The 17872-nt window shown below is 52.8% G+C and overlaps 1 protein-coding gene across 3 annotated transcripts in view; it reads left to right on the forward strand.

Moving 5' to 3' along the window:
- The window catches only part of GMDS (GDP-mannose 4,6-dehydratase), a 632819-nt gene extending 624907 nt beyond the window's left edge, over window positions 1–7912 (forward strand). For all 3 annotated transcript variants that reach the window (XM_045389917.2, XM_045389918.2, XM_074038941.1), the window contains 2 exons: window positions 7173–7241; window positions 7482–7912. In XM_045389917.2, coding sequence (XP_045245852.1) covers window positions 7173–7241; window positions 7482–7544 — 132 coding nt within the window. In that variant the 3' untranslated portion in view covers window positions 7545–7912. The remainder of the gene's footprint in view (window positions 1–7172; window positions 7242–7481) is intronic.
- Window positions 7913–17872: the final 9960 nt, after the last annotated feature.

Here is a 17872-nt window from a genome sequence, read left to right on the forward strand (position 1 = left end):
CTTATATTTGGATTGGGGAGAAGGAGGAAGGGGAGGAAGGAAGGGAGGGAGGGAGGGAGGGAGGGAGGGAGGGAGATGGATTATTGAAGTGAGGTGTGTTGAATTGGAGGACTTAATATACTGTATACATTGAGAAAAACCACAAAGGAAAAAAATCCCATCTATATTGTACTGTGTAGTACTAATGTCCAAAGCAGTGGTGGTGGTGGTATTGGGGCATTTCTAAGAGGTGGGTAGATTTCCTAACGAACTAGAAGGAAACAAGCTTAAGGAAAATTACCTTCCTCTTATGCAACTCAGGATACCCTGTGGCCTAGGTAGGCATTCCTAGATGAGAAGGTGCAGGGTAAAGATAAGCCAGATGACAATTACTTTAGCTTTTACCTCCGAGATACTTTGCTTTTGACAGAACTTTCATCTCTAGGAAAGAGGCCACCTGCGACAGATACAAAATCTCCTAAGTTGCATTTTGGATGTGATTGTTTTGTGGTTTAATTAGCTGATGTCTATAAAGCGCTTTGAGGGTAGAAAGTCCTAAGTGTCAAGAGTGCAGCGGCCTCTTGTATCCAGGGTGCCACTTGCCAGCAATGTCACAAGAGTCGCTAATCGGTCCAGTCAAAGGTGCTTTATCTCCTGTCCTCAGGGTTCTGCCACCTCGTTCCAGCATGGATAAATCTTTACACCCTAGATCCAGTTATTAACAGTAACCAGTAATTTCCAACCAAGATGGTGCTGGCTTTGAAGCCTGGAATGCTGAAGTCACTAACAATCTTATCTCCTTTTCATTAAATGGCCCCTGCATTGCAGCTGTGAGTCAGCCACTCCCCATCTCAGCTAGTCAGAGTGGAGATCAGTGAAGTAACCGGAACTAAGAGGACTTTAGTTACAGTAATTAATCTAGCTTTCCCCAGGTTGATGCTACTGTAAGCACCTGGGATCAAGAAATAAAGCTAACAAAAAATTAATTCCACGATTGCAATTACAGATGTAGAACAGGTACAGACAGACACAGCACCTTGTAAATATGTATGATGCAAGATGACATCCCCAAAGTCTTATATGGTTATTTCATTTAAAGAAACCTGTTAGACACCTACCTGTGAGTAGGCAGCTCCCCGGAAGCTTCCCAGCGCAGCTTCTGAGAAGTGCTTTCCTCTCCAGCTGGCTCAGACTGCTGCCTGGCTGAACAGGGAAGGCCTCAAAGTCACACAGGGCTGGACAGGGCAGAGAGCGGGCATGTTCCTGGGCTGGGCCCCACTCAGGAGGTGGGGGGCGTGCTCCTCTGTCCCAGTCAAAGGCCAGGCAGCCAATGGGCAGGGGGACGCGGCCGGGGCAACCACCTGGTCTGGGAAAAGGAACAAGCTTTGGGGTGGCATAAACCGCATAGACCACATGCGGTTCATCCCACGGAGGAAAGAGGACTGACGCACTCATCTCCACACATCTCAAGCATGTCTGCTACAAAGGTCTTTCTCCAGAATATTTTTTAAAACTTTGTTTAAAAGGAAGTTAACTTGCTTAAATCCTGTATTTCTCCTAAATAATTATGTTGTCTGTGTAGCTTATAGAGCCCTTTTTTGCCTAGTTACAGTTCTTGTTTTACGTCAACTATGTCAACCATATTTTTTTAAATATAAATGAAAATGATCCATTTATATATAGGTTGCACTACACATGCCATTAAGTTCTCCTTTCGTGAAGTGAACACCTGTAATTTTTTTTACACCCTCTGCTTTATTGACAAGCAGGCACATAATGAAGGCCGTGTTCTCATTTACTTTCCACGAAAGCTCTACTGTGCTAGCCGGACTTTGCCGCTGGTATCTGGGGCATGCATATGGATGGATGCATTTCTTTCCATTTGTTTAGTAGTGCTTAACAGCTGCTGATCCCAAATGACAAAATCTACCAACTGCGATCCCATCAGAAAAGTGGGATCAGCAAGAGGGGTGCTCAGAGGATTTTAAAGTGCCCATTAGGCACCATCCAGGAGGACTGGACCGCACATCCTGAGTCATCTAAGGAGGCTCCCAGCAGAGGTGACAGTGGTGACGGTGGGAGTGCCCCGTGGTGGTTATTCTAAGTCTACACCATTGCTGATTGCCACACAGCGGCCTCCATAAGGGTGGCCACGGACGAGGCCATGGTGCAGGGCCTGCTCGAGCTGTTCTGCTCCCTCTGCCACTTCCTCTCCACTGCCTGCACCCTCCGCAGGCCAGTGCTGACTGACTCCATTTCCCTGAGGCTGCCTGAGCATTGTTTGAGCTCTGCCGGCATTCCGTTAGCCTCTGTTGATGGACAGTCCCACCGAGTCCGCTTCCTGAGCAGACAGGACTGCCTGCTGTTTTCTTCTCCTCTCTTATCGCCCCTGTCGTTAAAGGAGAGGTCTGACGTCCACTTCAGTTTGTGTGGATAGACAGCAGTAAGGGAACAGGGGGGAATGTTCATTACCGCTGTTAACAGCACAGCATTTCTTACTGCCCGGACATTCGCTCCCTCTTTGGGAAGGGTTAAACCAAAGGATAAATTCGTGAGCGTGGAAGGCTTCAAGCTACACCCAGGAAGAGATATCATATATTGCAGATTTTCTGGGGGAGCTTTCAGAATTCATTTTTTGTTATTTCCCAGTCTTATTCTCAACTATCTGGAATCTTGACTAGGATACTCTGTGCGGCTTGAGAGCTTTTTCCTGAGGCTTTTTGTTGTTGTTTAGCAGCTCTGTCTTTCTGAAAAAGAAACATTACCCCCAGAGTCCAGCTTTCCTATTCACTCTACACTGGCAGAAAGTTGGATCAAGAACCAAATTCATTGGCATTCTTTTATTCCCTTGGAACCTAAGCTATTCCTCAATTTTGCTTTTCTAAGAAAAGTAGAAGGGGGAAAAAAAGAATATTAAGTGCCACTCACAGCTCTGTATCTTAAATTCCTGAAGACATTTCGCCAAGGCTTTCATCAGTCTCGGCTTTCCTTATTAACATCCCTGTCCATACATCTTCTCCTATTTATAGCACTCAAGAGTCAATTTCTTCCAAGAGGTACATTAGAAATTTAACAATAGTCTGCCAAAAGATCTCATACTCTTAAAATATTTCTCCACCTAAACATGTTCTTTGCAAGTCTTATAAGCAGACCTGTTGAGGAAATGCAGCGTCCGACATCTAGTTTGAACTAAATATTAAAGTTTTCCCAAAGCAAACTCAGTGAAAAGGGGAGAAAATGAAATGAGACTGTGAACTTCAAAAAATCATCCTATGTGATACGATCTGTTTAATAGCATTCCCCACAGTGGTTTTAGAGAAAGTGGTATGGAGGTGGGAGTATCAAAGGGAATGAATGTGTTAAAGAATGATCAAAATAACATCCGGGGAAGGAATGAAAACTAACCAGTGTGATTTTAAAGCTGCGATGTTATCTAGATGGAAGAGATCTGAGGAAAGGGACCTGTAGTTAGGGTAGAAGATAATGGCACACTGTGGTCTCTCCTTTTCTGGACTTTGCGTTAACTACTGTGGGCTCAGAAATGGGCTTAATGACTTTTCCAGCATTTGGTCTGGCTTTTTATCAGTTCACTTTAACAAGAGCATAAGCCAGGAAAGCCTAAAAAATGGCTGCAGCCAAACGTGCCCTCCTCCATGCTGCTGTTTGCAACTCCGTAGAAGTACGTGTGGATGGCACAGCTAAAGGACAGCTCCCGAAGGTCAAATGAATGCACACGGTCCGTGAGTCAGAAATCTGAAGGGCCATGTGGACCCAGACATTGCTCCTGCTGTTTTGCTGCTGTAAAATGCTCAGTGAAACCTAATTGAATTTGACAATTATAAATTACATATTGAAACCGTATAGTTCACCTAAGGAATAGCAATGAAAACAGTGAAGACACCAGAAGCCAGAGTTCAGGAAATGTCATATTCACATAGAAATACTTTACATTTTTCTCAAAGCTTTATTTTCTCTTTTTTCAAGAAAAGCTCCAGACCACCCAGTGCACGAAGTCCTTTTTGGAAGCTGTACGTAAAATCATCACTTTAATTCAGCTTTTGTCATACTAAGGCTGTAAGCACATGTATAATGAAGGAACTGAACTGTCAAAAAAGAAGAAAAGAGCGCAGCAGATAAGCTCACTCTTCTCTCTTGTCCTGAGGAGCTGATTATACCCTAGCGGAGGAGATTTGTGGAAGTTCAAAAATCTTTAAGAGGGAGGTAAAGATTAAAGGAACACGTATCAGGGCCCACACTCCCCTCTCACTCCTCACAGTTCTGTATCTGAGCATGGCAGTTCGGACCCGTTGTATGAACACAGCATCCACCACCTGATTTCTTCTCAGCCCACAGGAAGCCTTATTTAAAGAAAGGAATCCACATCCTTGCTCTCCTTCTAGAGCTACGTGCACTCTCCCACACAGGCCCTCCCCGTGCCACCCTTTAGGTGTGTCCTGTGCCTAGAACCATGCAGAATGAACCACTGACTGTATCTTTTCTATAAATGACACCAGTGGGAAGAAATAAGAAATTCCTTCAGGAACAGTTAAGTGTAAAACAAGCTGGGATGCTCGTCATCTTTCCTTAAAAGTTGATTGGAACATAAGCTTACTGCCCAGTCCAGATGTCAGTCTAGGAGCAGCTGGCATGGAGAGCCGATGTTTTGTTCTAAGGGGACCTCATCCTCTTTCTTCCCAAGGTCTCTTGGTCTAATTAAATTTCAGGGAGACAGAGCCTTGGCAGAAGGTTAAAGGAAGCAGCTAGACTGCAGTATTGGAGCTAGGCTCAAAACTAAATTGAGAAGTTTAACTGGGTTCGTCTCTGGTTTCAATGAAATACTTTTACAATGTATGGTAGCAATGTCTGTTTCTAAGCCTTTGAAAACCATTTTTCTTTTTCCTTAATGGTAGTTCCCTGGTTGTTTTTATATTATGAGCTCCTTGTAGAAAACTACAGGAAACATAATTACAATACAAAGCTCCATTTCCCAAGCCTACCAAGATTATTTGAAGCCAAACCGGGTTTTAGGGTTTTGCTAACTGTAAGTTCACAGCCATGAATTGCATCCTATGCCGTGCTGGTTGATTTACAGCCAGTGTGATGTGATTAAACAATAACCATGCTTCTCCACACCATCTAGCTGCTATAGGATTGAGAGAGGGGAGGGATGGGCTGCATGACTCCACATTGCACAGCTTCCCCTGGGGAAAAAGAAAGAGTATCTTTGTGTGACGCTTATAGCAAAATAGAAGCCTGTAGAAATATATACAAGTTTATTTAGGGAGGGGAAAGAAAAATAAATTACTTTGTTTTTCTGCTTATATTGCTGTTTCCTTGTAGCGCTATGTTAAATTGCTAATTACTAATTTTTGTATTCTACTTTTCCTGAAGAATCTGTATGTGGACTTTTAGGGCCAGCAGAAATAACTTGTTTTAGTATTATTAACACTCTGGGGAGGAAACTGGTACTTTAGTGTATTGCGAAGTGCAAAGCGTTTGAAAAAGTCGTGATGGATGATGAGAACGAGAGGGAGAGTCGCCGTGTACTCTGCTGCAGCCCTATTTCAAGCCCGCGGGTGCAGACGTTCAGTAGGATCCAGACAGCCTCTACTCTAGAAGGCTTAGCAGAGAAGGTGAGCTCCAAACCCAGGGCAAAGCAGTCCCGCCCCTGCCCTCCCGACCTTTCCCGTCATGAATCTAGAACAAATTCCCCCGCCTGCCAAGTTTCAGGGAAGTCTGAAGAAAATAAGCAGGAAAGGCTTTCAGTGGCAGCTTGACTGTCTGTTACTTTCACACGATGAAACTCCTTTTAGGCTGTTCTTTAATTTGTATGTAGCTGAAATAGAATGATCGAGTATTTCTCTCCTACAAACATCAGCTATTGTCGTACTGCCTTCGCATTCTGTTTATTTCGAGGAATCACATCTTATGTGTTATTTGATGAGTACATTTGTGTATGGAAAAGCTAAATATTTATCTCACTTCTAACAATTATGTATCTCAAAGTCTTTTTTCTTTCTTCCCTCCTTTCCTTCCCCTCTTTCTCCTTTCCTCCTTTCCTTTCTTCCTTGTTTCCTATTTTGTAATTCATCTTGAACTCATCTCAATCTTCAGGTAAATCAGTCTTCACAGAGCTGTAACAAAGACATTGGTGAGCAGGGGCTGAGAGCAGGATTAATTTCTTCTCCACTGGTTTTGTTTTCGCCAGCCTTCCTTCCAAGGACGCCTCTTAAGTAGATGGAAATGAAATGCCCTCGTTTCCTCCAGTGGAGCAGTTGGGGAAAGCGGGAGAAGGAACGCCCTCCCAGAGGGGACACTGGCGGGCAGTGCGGGGTCCCGCAGAGCTGCTGGCTGCAGCTCCGTGCTGGATCGTGGAAGGACAAGTGGGTCGAGATCAGCATTTTCTTAGGAACAGAATCAAACCGAGTAGAATAGGGGTAGAATAGAATAGACCGTCTATAGAGTTCCTGGACGCTAAGGCTAAGTATTGCTTCGTGAAACTCCAGTTTCGTTTTATGAACGCGTGTGTGTGCGGGAGGCGATGTGAACTGACTTTACTGTGGGTACAAAAAGCCCAAAGCCACCGCCCAGGAAGATACATCCATGGCGCCTTAGAAAGAGGGTCGCACGCTCCCACCGAGACAGAGGGGTCCACGAGTCCTGGGACCTCGCGCCCCACACCCCAAGTCCCTTCCCCGCGGGGCTGCTGGCTGTGGGTAGGATGGGCGCTTGGCGCGGCCAGCCCTGCAGCGGGAGCTGAGCGCGCGGGGCACGGGCAACTGGGAGGGGCGCCTGGTGATTTACTCACATCCCTCCTAGCCGGAGAAGTGCAGTAATTCGAAACAGTTCTCACAGTAGTGTCCCTGACAACTTAATGTAAAAAAAATAAAAAATAAAAAGTAAGCATTAAGAGTCCAAGGGACTCGTTGGGGAGAAGAGGGGTGGAGGTGGCTGGGACGAGCTGGGGATGGATCGCTGTCACCGTCCTCACGGGCCCGCACAGCACCTTCTTAACCGCGACCTAGTGATTTACGGCGCCGAGAGCCGCAACTGAACGCGCGCAGCAGGGACCGACAGCAGGGAACCCCGGAGCCTTGTGCGCTCAGAGGGAGCGGAACGGTGGGGGTTCCCGGGGCTCGGGACCTGCTGCCCCCCGACCCACACCTGCTTCGTCTCCCCCTCTTCTTCCCTAGGACTTTCTGCAGGGCGACTGCACCAAAGCGAAACAGAAGCTGAACTGGAAGCCCCGGGTCGCTTTCGATGTGAGTATCTCTTAGGGCGCACGCCGCCCGCTGCGGGGCCCCGGGCTGCAGGGCGGCAGCTCTCAGGGTCGGGCGCCTGAGGCGCCTGCGATGCCCAAAGCCCGGAGGGCGGGGTGCGGGAGAAGTGAGGGGAGCTGGAATGAGGGACGCGGAGGCCTCTCTGGGGCGGACACCCGGGGTGGGGTGTCACCAGGAGAGGGTGGCAGAAGCTCCTCCCTCACGCCCACCCCTGTGTTGCAGGAGCTGGTGAGGGAGATGGTGCACGCCGACGTGGAGCTCATGAGGACAAACCCCAATGCCTGAGCACAGCCGCGGAGCCCGCCCGCCAGCCCGCCCTCCGGCTGCGATCCCCGCAGAGTCGCCGGTGCAGACGCACTGTGGGGATGGGGAGGGGCGTGCCAATCTGCGGGTCCCTGTGGCCCCTGCTGCCACCGCGCTGTCCCGGCCGCAGGAGCGGGCCGCCCCGCCGAGTTTTGTAGCAGCCGGGATGTGACCCTCCGGGGTTTGGGCCGCTTCGCTTTTGTCGAAGCCTCCTCTGAATGGCTTTGTGAAATCAAGATGTTTTAATCATACTCACTTTACTTGAAATTATGTTGTTAGACAACAAATTGTGGGGCCTTCAAATTGTTTTTCTCTTTTCATATTAAAAATGGTCTTTCTGTGAACTAGCATTTACAGGGTCGGTGTGGATGTTTTCTCCAAGTTATGAGCACGGCTATAAGGGTCCCCAAACAAAAACCCCACAATCCAGGCCTTTGAATGAGATCGCTGTGGTCAGGCCTTGCCCTGTTTTGAGAAAAAGCCCTTGGTGGGAGGACTCCTGCAAGGCTAAGGGGGCGGGGGTGCTCTGGGGAGCCTCCTCCTTAGTCTTCGCCTGGGACATTTCTTTCCCCTCCTGGTGACAAGTCACTCTGGAAACCTAGTTCCCGCAGAAGGGAGGAATTCACACCCTGGCTGGGCTCTGCTGACTATAATTAGAACCCAAGGGCTCGCACCACCTGGAAAGAAGTCTTGAGACATAGAGGGGGTCAGAAGAAGAAACTTGAAGGTAAGCAAATACTGTTGGAACATTCCATGGCAAAGCCCCCGGGTTACCTAGAGGTCTCTGAGCCTGTGCCTTTCCTTGTGGTCTAGAATCTTTCACACAGTGCTTATTTCCACCCTCTTCTTATTAATACTAGGTCACTTTTTAAATCTAAGCTTAATGTATTCATTCAGCCATTTATGTTAAGTGCCTAATACATGCCAGACATTGTGCTTATGCACTTGAACATCAGCGTTAGTCTGAAGTTATAATAAAAAGGTTTAAGGCTCAGATCTGGTTTCGTTGAGTGCATCATGTAGGTGGCCTGGGTGAGACCACAGGTGTGTGCTGCTGAGCTGTGTATGGTGTACAGCTACAGGTAGGCTGACGCACAAATGTGCAGGACACCCGCAGGCAGCAAGCAGGGATTCGTGTACAGGTGTATACCTCTGCATGAAATTAACAGTATTTTGCCCTAGAACAAATTAGGTCAGGACACTTCTCCCCCTCACTCCCCTTCCAAGCAAAATAAAATAAAACTTTACAGCAAATGGAATTCCAGCCTTTGCACATGTGTGTGTGAGTGCGGGTAAACTATTTCTGAACGTCTTCACAGGCAGGTTTATGATCTGGGGGAGGACCGAGTCTCCAACGGCTGGCGCAGGAGAGAGGGCTCTTTGTGTGGCTGCCCAGTCGCTGTGAAAGCATGCTGGCCGGGCGGCCTCGCCCTCGACGGAGCAGAACTGGGGGGCCTGAGCTAGCCCACCCGCTCCTCAGAAGCTGCCCCAGGACCCGCCTCTCTGGGCTCCCAGGCGGGATGCTGCTAATTGGAAACACATGGTTGCTGGGAGGCCGGGCCTCCGAGCCTGGGCGAGATGGCGGGCACACACACAGATACATACTCACACGGTGTCACACATCGGCTGGAACACAAACATCCATGCACATCCATTCACAAGTGCACATACACTCCACAAACATGCCATCTCTCAGTCACACATTCTCACAAACACTTGCAAACCCAACTCCCAGACCCACTGTCACACACATCCTCCAACAAATCTCACAGAGTCACGTTCCCTTTAGCCTTGACCTTGATGGGCAGGCACCCCCTCTCCTCTGACCACCGGAACCTCCATTCCCACGCCCAGGAGAGACCATTCCAGGGGCCCGCAGGCTTGCCGTGGCCCTGTTTAATTCAATGTTGCTTGTTTGGACACTTAGAAGAGATTCTAGGCAGGGGTTTATAAAACTCCAATTGAGCCATGATGTTGAATTCTACTTCTCCAAATAGATGGCAGCATCCGTGTTTGAAGGAAACTAAAGTATTTTTGGTTGCAAGCTTCTCACTGCTCCTGCACCCTGAGTAATGCAAGGAGCGGGAGTTCATTTGGCTTCCTGGTGTATGTGTTTAAAAGGAAAAAAGGAGAATAGATTTACTTCGACATTTTTTTATCTATTTCTGTGCTATGAGAGAATTTCATTTGGGCGTCCTTCAAGACAATTCTTATTACAAGGTTTCTTCTATCTTAAATCTCAATTAAATTTCAGTGAACTTATTGTTTCCTGCTCTGCCAAATTTTGGCTATTCGTTTCAAATGTTATAAAACATCTTCCACCTTGATTTTTTTGAAGGAAAAACTGAGAAAGTTAAACTTTCAGTACACTCACATACCATGGCAAAGCAGTTTTGCCCGAGTTTGTGCAGGAGGTGCGTGGAACCCGGGCCTCGCAGCGGCCGTCTGACCCGCAGGCCAGGCCCTGTCGCGGGCTCTCTCCGCTGCCCTTTGTCTTTAAGGAATTACGAGCGAGCTAGGCCCAGCATAATCAACCTGTCGCACCTCTGCAGCTGTTTAGGGGCGCAGGCTCAGCCGGGCAGGCTGCGCGACCTTAAGGGAGTGCTAAAGGGCTTGGGCCGCTGGTGCAGCGCGCAAGATGGCTCCTTAGGAAGGCGGGGTCCGCTTGGCCTCGGGCGCTGGCGAGGGGCGGGTCGGCGCTGGCAAACCCTACAGGCATGGCTTTGGGTTCTTTTTCGCCCCTTTTAGTCGCCTTCGCCTACACCAACACCAACACCACGAACCTCGTGGAACCGCTGGCAGCCCGTTGGAGGGCTCCTGGCAGATGCAAGGAGTGTTATTATAACACTAATGTGTTGTTAGAGCTTGGAGCAGGCAACACTTTAAACATTGACTTGAAAACAACCTGAAATGTATTGTTTACAAGTAACTTTTTAACACCCCCCCCCCCAATCTCAAAGCACCCTACGCACTTTATTTGTATTTGGGAATGCCTACCGGGTGGATTCTGTTCTAAGGTGCAGCCCACACACATCCAGGTATTTTCTACAACTTGCAGCTTTGATTGGTACGCGGGGGGCATGGTGGGTGGGGGCAACGCCCATCTAGGTTTTACAAAATGAGTGTCCCTGTGTGTGCGTGGACGTGCCTTACAAAGAGATCTTCACGTCCGTACATGCCACCCGCACCCTCCAGAAGTTGTGGATTGTCATCACGGGTCGCTAACACTTTTAACAAGCAGCAGCGGCAATGGGGGACGACACGGTGCTAGGAACTGGCCCGCCGTCCACAGTGTCCCTGAGAACACTCGGGGTCTAGGCCTGATCTCCAGGAGTTGGAGGAGGCGCCCCCGCCCCGTGCCGAGCGGCCCCAAGGCCGGAGGCCTCCCCCCACACACCCCCGGTGCTGGGAGCACATCTTCGAGGGGCCGTCGGGGTTGTTACTCGCGACTGGACCTCGAGCCGTGTTGCTATCCTCGGCCCTCGAGCCCGCCCAGGGGTCTGCACGGCCCAGGTCTGCGCTGCGGGCTTCTCCTGTGGGGCGCTGGGAGTGAGCTCTATCCGCAAAGCCCATTTCAACGTCCCAGGTATGACTACGGCAGGGGCAGGCCACCCACCCTCACCCCCTTCCTCGGCTGGAGCGCCTCTGCTGGGAGCCGACGACCGCGGCCTGACCCCAGGCCCCACCGCCCACTCCCGGCTCCCGCCCTTCCTCCACGGTCAGGGGTCACACCCAGCGGACGCCCAGTTCTCGGCTGCCCCTTTGATCTCCGAATTTGGGAGCCAGTGTGTCCGCTTGAGCGTGCACTGCCACGGGCACCGGGACCCCTTTGCTGCTGCGGGGAGGAGCCCCGACGGCAGGTGGGAAGACCTGGCTTGCCTGCGTCCCCCGCCCCCCAGCTCCCGCGACCCGGGGCGAGGCTCCCAGCCCCTGGGCTTCCCCGCTCGGGTTTTGAGGGAGGGGCCGGGCCTTCGGGCCCGCAGACCCGCCACCGCGCGTGCGCATGCGCCGGCCGCGAGCCCCTGGGTGCAGGACTGGGCGGCTCCGGCCCGCGCACTTGTCCAGGCGCCGCGGCTTAGCGCGCCCCAACCTCCGGCCCCGGTGGAGAGCTGGGGCGGGACTGAAGCACCGTGTTCATCAAAGTATCCCCTCGCCGTCAGCAGCCCTGGCCTCGCAAACGCTCCAGTGCGCTCCGGCGCACGCAGGGACTGGCGCTGCAGCCTCCGGGCCAACGGCACGCGAGCAAAGCTGGTTGGCAAACTGGGACACGCAATAGAAGTTGGGGCTGCACCGACTCTCGCCGCTTCGGGGGAGGCATGGGCCCGGGCAGGCCTAGGAGGAAGCTGCACAGCCCGAGGCCCGGGCGGGAGTGGCGGGCCGCGGACAAGGGAATGTATATTTGGAAGGGGTCAGGACCTCGGCTGGAGTCTGGCTTTTTATGGCGAGGAAGCCGACTGGGAAGGGCCTTCGGCGAGGCTTTCCTGTTGTGCCACTTTTCCCCGGCAGCGCCGGGCGCGGGGAACGCGGGGCTGCACCGGGGCGGGGGAGGGGGCTTTACCCGGCGGCTCCGGGGACTCCACTGTGGGGTCGGCCCCGCGTGTAGGCCCGGCCAGGAGCCGGCTGGCAGTTGCAGCCGACTGTCACGTTATGCCGCTGTCACCAAACACTTACTATAAATCACTGTCCTGCGCCTCCGGGAGGATCCGTCGAACCTGAGAGGGGGGAGGGGGAAGGGGGTGGGCGCGCAGGAAGCCCCACAGACACCAGGACATCAGCCCCTCGAGTTCTCTCTGGGAACTTCTAGCACCCGGACTGTCCCTGACTGTGGGAACCACGGTGGGCCGTCTTCCTCCTAAGCTCTCCCTGGGACACCGGGCGCGCCCCCTCGCCCCTGGGTTAGCGCACACCCCTCCACGCCATGACCAGCACAGCCGCTGTGAGGCCCGGCCTTGGCCGCATGTGCCCTTTGCGAGTGATAATAATAAAAATCATTGGAATCGCAAGGAAGCCCCTGGCCCCGACTCCGCAGCCGCTGCTGTCCCGAGTGCCCCGGCTGCGGAAAGACCCTGCAGCCGGCCGGATCCACGAGTGAACACCCGGCTGCAGACCGAGCCGGGCCTACCGGACTGGCGCGGGGCTCCGGGGACAGGCCTCGCAGGGCCCTCCTGCGCACCGTCTGGGACGCCGATTTTGCCAACTTGGAGGACAATTTTTGTTTTCACTCTACCAACAGATTTTTAAAAATCCAATGGCCGCTGAAACGTGCTTCTCCCCCACCCCCGCCCCCCCGTCCGGTTTGTACGTCTGTAGCCATTAACGAGCCCCGGCACAGCCTCCGGGACCAATGACCTGCTTTTATACTGAAGGAAATGCGGAGGCCTTAAGAGTTAATGGCGCTAAATGTGTTGGTTTTCCTGCTTTTTCCCCGGGGTAGGTAATGGGAGGGGGGATGTCCCCCTCTCCACCTCTTCCCTCCCTTCTCTTTCCATCTCCCTCTCCCTCTCCCCCATCTCAGGATCTAAGTCGTCCTCAAAGCTCTCCAAAAAACTCCTTCCTTTCCCAACCTTGAGTACATGGAACCACATCCCCACCCCGCTGGAGCCCCTCCCTGGAGCCGCCTCCGCCTCTCTAGGCCCTGCCTGGGGTCCCACCACTTAGGTCAGGCCAGAGGCCTCACTGCCTGGTCCTGGTTCCCGCTCTGATGCTCTGATGCTCACTTGCGGGGCTCACAAATTGCTCTCCCATGCCCACCCAAGTAGCACCAAGCTGTGTTGACTCAGGGGGTCAAGGAGCAGCCCACTGAGTCCCCTCAGTAGGAGCGGCCTGCAGTGGCAGCTACAGGAGAGGGTGGGGAGTCAAGTCCTAATGACACCCATGGGGACCAGTGGGCTTGGAGGGGCCCATGGACAGCCCAGAGAAAGAAGATGCTCTTTGGGAGAAAGGGAGGCATCCTCTGGACCGGGAAGGGGCCGGGGAGAAGCCCCACTGAGGCTTGCCAGGTCACCCTCCCAATCCCAGGCAGGGAGATTCTGAGCTGGGAGCAATTCCAGGCCCTCCCCAAGGACCACACAGACCCAGCCTCTTCTCTCTGGCTGTGTCTCCCAGTGTGAGCTCCAGCCTTCTCCAGGACAGGGCCAGGTCTATGTGCAAGGAAATTCCAGATCCTACTGCATCTCCCATAATACGCTCAATATGCTGCAAATTTGAAATCAGTGAGGGAAAAAATCAAGTAAACAACTAAAAAAATAATATAAACCAGAGGGTTTCTTTGGGGCAGGGTAAGACGGGAAAGGAGCACAACAAAGCTCTTAAATTGAGCCTTATGCTCTCGCGCTACTTTGGTTTCCAAGAAGGTGGATATGGTACATTCTGCTCAATTTTCCACTCGTAATCACGTTGAGAAGGTTCGTGGAGAAGCTGCTTTCATTTTCCTGAATGGGTTTTGGAGCTGGAATTCATTTACTTAAGTATTGTTTCTTTCCCAGCCGACTAGGACCTGGAACCTGCCGGTCAGGCTGCAGTGTGGCCACAAGTCTGTCCAGGCCTGGGTGCAAGCTCGGCATCAGGGCTGCATCCGGCCCATCCCCCAGATGGTGCAGTGGAGGGTAGGCATGCAGGCCCCAGAGCTGGGCTGGGAGTGGGGACATCCGGGAGAAACTTTGGGGCCCCACAGCCTTCTGTGGGGGCAGGAAGGGAGAAGGATGGGGAAAAGTGACAGAGACAAAGAAACAGAGACACAAAGACGCACAGAGCCTAATGGTTATGGTGGATTCCCACCAAAAAGGGGGAGATGGGTTAAAAGGGGGTGGGAAATCAAGGCCACAGAAGTTCCAGACAAGAAGATAGAGCCCCAGTTGCAAAGGAAGACATTCGGTTAAGGTGGGAGGGAAATCGTCAATAATAAAAGCTCTTTGCAGGGAACATTTTGACTTTGTTATAAATGGAAATAGGAGATTTCAGAGAGTGGGTTTTCTGAGGCTGGCATTTAGGACCCCATGGCAAATCTCAGTGGGTTTCTCTTCCTGCCTAAGTGGACATTGTCAGAATAAATTAAACTTCCCTGTGGGGAACTCTCCTGAGCTCCCCTCTCAGATTGGTGGGGGGAAGACTCTGACACAGGGTCTTGGTCCCACACCCCAATCTCTCTGCTTGGCTGAAGAATGGCTGCCCGCACACAATCATATTCTGTCCCGCCTGGCCAGCTTTATGACTTGGCCACCATCAATCTTGTCCCTAACACGACATTTGTTTATGACGGGTGGGAAGGGCTAATGGCTTCATGAACTGTCCGTGAAATGCCTATAGTGGAGAAGGCCCTGCAATACCAGGCAGGCCCAAGGAGCAGGGGACCTGAGCTAAGCTCTGAAGCAAACGGCCCCGGGGTGGGGGGGCCTAACAAATGAGAGCCCCTCTCACAGAGCTCTTAGAGGTGGGGCAGGAGTAGAGGTAAACTGTCACTCCAACTTGCCTTGCTTTGGGTGCTGCTAACAGCCTCAGAGAACACTGGTGTGGGTGCCTGAGGCCTGATCAAGTATGGACACCTCTTGTCCCTCCCGGGCAATCTGTCCCGGCAGCCTCAACCTGCAGAGGGTTCAAAATCTCTTGGGTTTTGCACCATTAAGAACAAAACTAATGACATTCCACCTTAAAAACGGAGACCCTTCTTGCCCTATGTCCTTTACTCGCCTATCAAAGTTAGGGAGAGCCCAATAGGACTATAAGGCACTCTTGTTTCCTGACCCTTGTTTCTGACCCGGCAGGAAACAGCCAGGAGCTTGCAGGCCACCAGTACAATCGAGCCTTATTCCTTTGCAAGCATCGATTATTAATGACACAAATTTTGTGGAATAATAAATTGTAAAACGCATGCTTGTTTGCACTCAGTCTGGTGAAAAAGGTCTGCTAACTACATAACCCTGGAAAATTCAGCACTGGTTCCTCCCACACGTGCAACATGCCAAATGCAAGACTGCATATGGCATGTGGCATACTGGCATTTATGTACTCATGGCATAAATTGCTATTAAAATAAATGTGCCCATTTCTACATAAAGGACAAAATACTTATTCTCCTAAAGCTTTTTACAGAGGCTATTTTAAAAACTAGCCGATCCCCCGCCATGGATCTGGATTGCTGTCACAGCTAATTTCAAAATGTACTAGCTATTAGTTAAAGCATCAAGGAGTTCTTCTTAGAATATTTCACAGGAAAATTATCCTTATTCCTAAAACAGTACAAACCAAACTTTCAGACCTCTAAGGAATAAATTGTTCCATGTTAAATAAGGTTGGCAGGAGTTGGTTTTCTTAAATCGGATGTGAGAATCGAAAAGGTAATGTACTGATAGTAGGAGACGTTACATAGATGTGGTTTTTAAAATCCGAATAATGAGCAGAACTTCTCTCCTTCCACTCAGCATAGCTTCTAAACTTGCACAGGCAACGAGTGCAGAAATGACTACGTCATGTATGTTTAACACAAACACCTTCTTAGACACATGTATGTTTCATGCCTAATTTTCAAACATTCGAATAGACGAGGGTAAAGCAAGTTGCTAAGCAGCTTTCCTGGAGCACGCCTGTAAACATTCTCGACCTGTGGGCCAGGGGCTCCTCGCCGACCGCAGAAACCCAAGCACCGCGCTTCACCCCATACCCGCTTCCTCTCCTGCAGCTGGGACTGGAGACCCGCAAGGAAGGACAGGGGCTGCTTGTGGCCCACTCCTAGGCAGGCCAGACTCGGAAGGGCCCCCAGCCAGGAGCAAACGGACTCTTTCCTTCTCCCAGGTCACCCCAGCAGCTCGCTCCCGCCGCTGGGAACGGTAGGGAAAGCCCGCCGAGCTCTCCAGGGCCGACCTGGGCCTGGGCCGGGGCTGACTGCGACCGCCACCTCCTCCGGGCTGCAAAGCCGAGGCCCAAGGAGAGTGGAGAGTCGCAGGCACGTGTGGGCTCCGAACACGCTGAGCCCGCCGCTCGCCCAAGGGCTTCTGGCGTCCTTGAGGCCGAGCGACTCTCCGCACGGCCACTGCCAAGTGATTGGTGGCCTCTGCAAACCTCACACACTGCACGAGGACGCAGCCCTGCCGGGGAGGCCGCCTGGGGCCGCAGCGCTGGCCCTGGCAGGTCTGGCGCGGCCAGGCCTAGGCGGGTGGGCCGGGGGTGGTCCTGCAAACGCGCAGCTCCGGGCCCCGCGCCTGGAGGCTGCGGGCCGGCGCGGGGCAAGCTGTCACCCGTGAGCAATAAAGTGCCTCTGACCTTTCCACCCCAGCTGCGCTCCTAAACACACGTGTGTCTTCACAACAAAGGCCAGCGAGGAGGAAATGAGAGCTCGGCGGGGCCCTGCAGCGCCCGGCAGAGACGCGGGGTGACCGGGCGGGGGGCGGGCTCCTCCGAGCGCCGCGGCCAGAGCCCCGAGGGCGCTTCTCCCCGCTCGGCGCCCCCGCCCCGTCCCCATCCCCGGCACTCCGCGCCTGCCACCCTCCCTCAGCGCCGTCTTCCTGGCACCCCGATGAACCCAGCTAAACTAACAGGGGTCTCCTTTGAATCTGTTGTCCCCAACGACTCATTTCAGGAGGAGGCCGCGGAGACCCGGGCTGATCTGGGGAGAGAGGTAGCGGGGCGGGGTGGGGAGAGGAAGGAGCTCCAAACGCAAACAGAAGCCGGGCCCGGGCCGCCGCGGGTAATTACAGCTAATTAGCTGGAGAGCGTTCCCGTCGCGAGCGGCGTCCAGGAGGCCGGCGTCGGGGCGGGCGCGACTCGGAAGGGACTGGGCCTCCGAGAAACGCCCCAGCCGGAAAGCCAAGCGTGGGCCGCGCGGGTCTCCACCCGCCAGCCCTACTCCAGAGAGTCCAACCAGACACGTCGAGAACCGCACCGTCTCCGGCCGACCTGCTCGGCCTCGGGCTGGGCCCGCCCGCCCGCGGGGACAGGGCCGGGAGTCACCTGCTGCAGCTCCCCTTCCGGGCCTCGACACCCCACTCCGGCCGCGGGCCTTTGTCCGCCAATCCCAGCTCCTCGCTCGGCTCCCCAAAGTGGAGAAAGACACCAAACTCCTGCAGACTGCGGGGGAGTCTTCGCCGTCACCCCCTCCCCTTCTCCTGCCCCGAAAGAGGCTGTAACCCGAGGAAGCGGGAGGCAGCCCCGGGACCTAGCGCCGCGACAGCCCAGAGAGATTCAAACGGGGCCGTGAGGCCACCCCCAGCCGGCCTGCCCCAAAGAGACACCCGCGCCAGCGCCGCTGCGATCTTCCCGGCGATTAGGTTACGACCCTGGGGGAGGGGACCGAGCGAATCACAGGCCACGTAGAGCAG

Source organism: Macaca fascicularis, chromosome 4 (genome assembly GCF_037993035.2).
Source record: "Macaca fascicularis isolate 582-1 chromosome 4, T2T-MFA8v1.1".
NCBI classification, from domain to species: domain Eukaryota; kingdom Metazoa; phylum Chordata; class Mammalia; order Primates; family Cercopithecidae; genus Macaca; species Macaca fascicularis.